Source organism: Emys orbicularis, chromosome 1 (genome assembly GCF_028017835.1).
Source record: "Emys orbicularis isolate rEmyOrb1 chromosome 1, rEmyOrb1.hap1, whole genome shotgun sequence".
Lineage (NCBI taxonomy): Eukaryota > Metazoa > Chordata > Testudines > Emydidae > Emys > Emys orbicularis.
In genome coordinates this window covers 208,485,722-208,489,555 of record NC_088683.1, presented here as the reverse complement: position 1 = coordinate 208,489,555, position 3,834 = coordinate 208,485,722, and the positions used below count along the sequence as shown (strand labels likewise).

General features: G+C 38.4%; 1 protein-coding gene across 2 annotated transcripts; it reads left to right on the top strand.

The window, feature by feature from the left end:
- Positions 1 to 285: 285 nt before the first annotated feature.
- On the top strand, positions 286 to 3,524 carry ZBTB21 (zinc finger and BTB domain containing 21). Of its 2 annotated transcripts, XM_065423729.1 has the most exons (2): positions 286 to 1,875; positions 2,470 to 3,524. In XM_065423729.1, the coding sequence occupies exons 1-2, from the start codon at positions 286 to 288 to the stop codon at positions 3,451 to 3,453; spliced, it is 2,574 nt and encodes an 857-aa protein (XP_065279801.1). In that variant the 3' UTR covers positions 3,454 to 3,524. The 2 variants fall into 2 exon arrangements, with proteins under 2 accessions (XP_065279801.1, XP_065279800.1); XM_065423728.1 differs by having other exon boundaries at positions 286 to 3,524.
- The last annotated feature ends 310 nt before the right edge of the window (positions 3,525 to 3,834 follow it).

Here is a 3,834-nt window from a genome sequence, read left to right as displayed (position 1 = left end):
TCTTAATGGAGAGTGACTATTTAAGGTACATTGGAAAAGCAGAATCACAAATTGCTTTTTTTTCATGCCTGTGTATCTATTGGAGTTATGGATACAGATTGCCTTTGTTCTTTTAATTCCCAGGCATAGCCCCAAAACTCAAAATTCTTTAATGTTAATGAAAAAATAGCTATGTGGGCTATAATCAGAAACTAATCGGTTATATAGGTTCATGTTATATTTTAAAAGTGTATATAAAACAGACCATAACTATCTTTATTTTTGTTTTTCAGATAAATCCAAATCATGGAGGGGCTCTTGCATTACATAAACCCAGCACATGCCATTTCTCTCTTAAGTGCTTTGAATGAGGAACGTCTAAAAGGACAGCTATGCGATGTTATTCTTATAGTGGGAGACCAAAAATTTAGAGCTCATAAAAATGTTCTGGCTGCCAGCAGTGAATACTTCCAGACTCTCTTCACAAATAAAGAGAATGAGTCCCAATCAGTGTTTCAACTTGACTTCTGTGAACCAGATGCTTTTGAGAATGTATTAAACTACATTTACTCTTCGTCTTTGTTTGTTGAGAAAAGCAGTCTTGCGGCTGTTCAAGAATTGGGCTACAGCCTTGGAATTTCCTTTCTTACCAACATTGTTTCTAAGAGTCCTCAAGCTCCTTTTCCAGCATGTCCCATTAAAAAAATACTGTTTCAAGAAGAAGATGAAAGCGGCTCTCAGAAGAGAAGTGTCATTGTTTGTCAGAGCAGAAATGAAGCACAAGTTAAAAATGTCAGTCAAACACATGATTTAAGCCATAGCTCTAAGCCTTCACACTCCATTGCCATCAAAACAAACAATAGGCCACAAGTAACAAAACCAATTGAACCACTTCACAGTTTATCATTAAGTGACAGGAGGTGGCTAAAAGACAGTCCTGTGAGCTACACCAAACTTCATGAACCTTCTGGAACTGTGGATGACCAAAGTAGAAGTGGCTTGGTAAAGAGGAATGCAGTATTGCCACAAAAGCCTTTAGCTGAGAAAGAAACTTCATGTGATGAGCCAGGAGTGAGTGGTCAGCTTCTAAGAGGAAAAGCTGCAGAGATGTCATTAAAAAGACCACGTCCTCCAATCTTATCTCTGCATGGTTCATCAGAATCTACATTTTTGTTGCGAGAGACAGGAAAAGGAAATGGTCAAGGAGAAGATAGGAATTTGCTATACTACTCAAAATTAGGACTAGTGGTTCCATCTAGTGGATCTGGTCCTGAAAACCGAAGTATTGACCGGAGTGGCCCACTTGTAAAAAGTCTCCTTCGAAGGTCATTGTCCATGGATAGTCAGGTTCCTATTTATTCATCTTCTATTGATTTAAAAGCTTCACATGGATCATCATTGGTGACTAGTGACTCACAGGGAAAAACATTTAATGTTACATCTCAAAAGTCATCCTTGAAAGAGTCTTCAGAAAAGGTTGTCCTAGATGACAAGACACAGGTAATACACCCACACCGCCTTAGGTCCTTTAGTGCCTCTCAGTCAACTGATAGGGAGGTAGCTTCTCCTCTAACTGATGTACGAATAAAAACTGAACCTAGCAGCCCACTTTCAGAGCCTTCTGAAATAATAAGAGTTACAGTAGGAGATGCTTCAACATCTGCCAGTAAAGACTTCCCTTTTAAAACTGAGGATGATAATAGGGATATGAGTAGACTTCCAGCAAAAAGGAGGTTTCAAGCAGATAGAAGGCTACCATTTAAAAAACTGAAAGTGAATGAGCATGGTTCTCCTGGGTCAGAGGATAATTTTGAGGAAAGTTCAAGTCCTATGCGTCTTGATGCTGATTTTCCAGATTCTGATGTCAGTAAAGATGAATACAGTGAATTGGAAGAAGTGAGACCAAACAAAAAGTTTAAATGCAAGCACTGCCTTAAGATTTTCAGATCTACAGCAGGCCTTCACCGTCATGTTAATATGTATCATAATCCAGAGAAACCATATGCTTGTGATATATGCCACAAGAGATTTCATACGAACTTCAAAGTATGGACTCATTGCCAGACACAGCATGGAATTGTGAAGAACCCCTCACCTGCTTCCAGTTCACATGCTGTCTTGGATGAAAAATTCCAAAGAAAATTAATTGATATTGTGAGAGAGAGAGAGATTAAGAAAGCACTGATTGTTAAACTACGACGTGGCAAACAAGGTTTTCAGGGACAGTCCAGTTCACAAGCACAGCAAGTCATCAAAAGGAACTTAAGATCAAGATCCAAAGGAGCCTACATTTGTACCTACTGTGGGAAAGCTTATCGTTTTCTCTCCCAATTTAAACAGCACATAAAAATGCATCCAGGGGAAAAACCAATTGGAGGAAATAAGGTTTCTAAGCAAAAAGAGCACATTCATATTGCAAGTCCAGTTGAAAACAAAGAGGTCTATCAGTGCCGTCTTTGTAATGCTAAGCTCTCTTCTCTTATTGAACAGGGAAATCATGAGCGACTTTGTAGAAATGCAACAGTCTGTCCTTATTGCAGCCTTAGATTTTCTTCTCCAGAGCTGAAGCATGAACATGAAAGCAAGTGTGAATATAAGAAGCTCACTTGTCTTGAATGTATGCGCACTTTTAAATCCTCCTTTAGTATTTGGCGTCATCAAGTTGAAGTTCACAATCAAAATACCATGGCCCCAACAGAGAATTTTTCTTTACCTATTCTTGATCACAATGGTGAAATAACGAATGCTTCAAGATTGCATTCTCAATCAGAATCTAATAAAATGAACAATTTTGTTACTGCAAAGGAAGATGGAGTATTCAGTGATTCTTCAGAACAAATTAATTTTGATTCTGAAGATTCTTCATGCCTCCCTGAAGATCTAAGTGTTTCCAAACAGTTTAAAATTCACGTCAAAGAAGAGCCTGCAGACGATATAGAGGATGAGGTCACTGAAACCAACAGAGAAGCTAAGGAAGTAGTTTCTAATAAAGTCACTGGCTTGTGGCCCTGTGAAAAATGTGGAAAAATTTTTACTGTACACAAGCAGTTGGAGCGTCACCAGGAGCTTTTGTGCTCTGTAAAACCATTTATTTGTCATGTGTGCAACAAGGCCTTCCGGACCAACTTCCGTCTGTGGAGCCACTTCCAGTCTCATATGTCACAGGCTGCAGAGGAATCAGTGAATAAAGATGCTGAGATATGTCCACCAGCTAACTCCCCATCACCGCCACCTCTGCCTCCACCCCCACCTCTACCCAAAATCCAGCCCTTAGAGCCTGATAGTCCGACAGGTTTATCCGAGAGCCCAACTACTACTGAGAAATTATTTGTTCCACAAGAATCAGACACACTCTTTTATCATGCTCCACCACTTTCAGCAATCACATTCAAAAGACAATATATGTGTAAACTTTGTCACAGGACATTCAAGACTGCATTTAGTCTTTGGAGCCATGAACAGACACACAATTAGCTAGAGATCTTCAACAGGTAGTTTAAAAAGCTGGTTAAATGGAGACCATTTCCAGGATATTTCAGAAGTATGCCATATAAACTAGAAATCTAAGGGGACAAGAAACATCAAAAAAGTAAAGATGGATTTATGATGCTGCTTGGATTTGAAGATTAAGGTAAACTAACTTTGATGTTAGTAGATAGAAATTTGAATAATTTAAAGTACTGTTGTCTGGGATCTTATAGTAACAGTATAATTTAATTTAATTAACATTGAAATCCAATCACATCTTGATTGTATGCATGGATCCTCATCCTGTGGTGTCAATATATATAAATATACATTAAAAACAAAAAAGGAACAACAATGTGGATTCTAACTGTGAGTTTATAGTAGTGT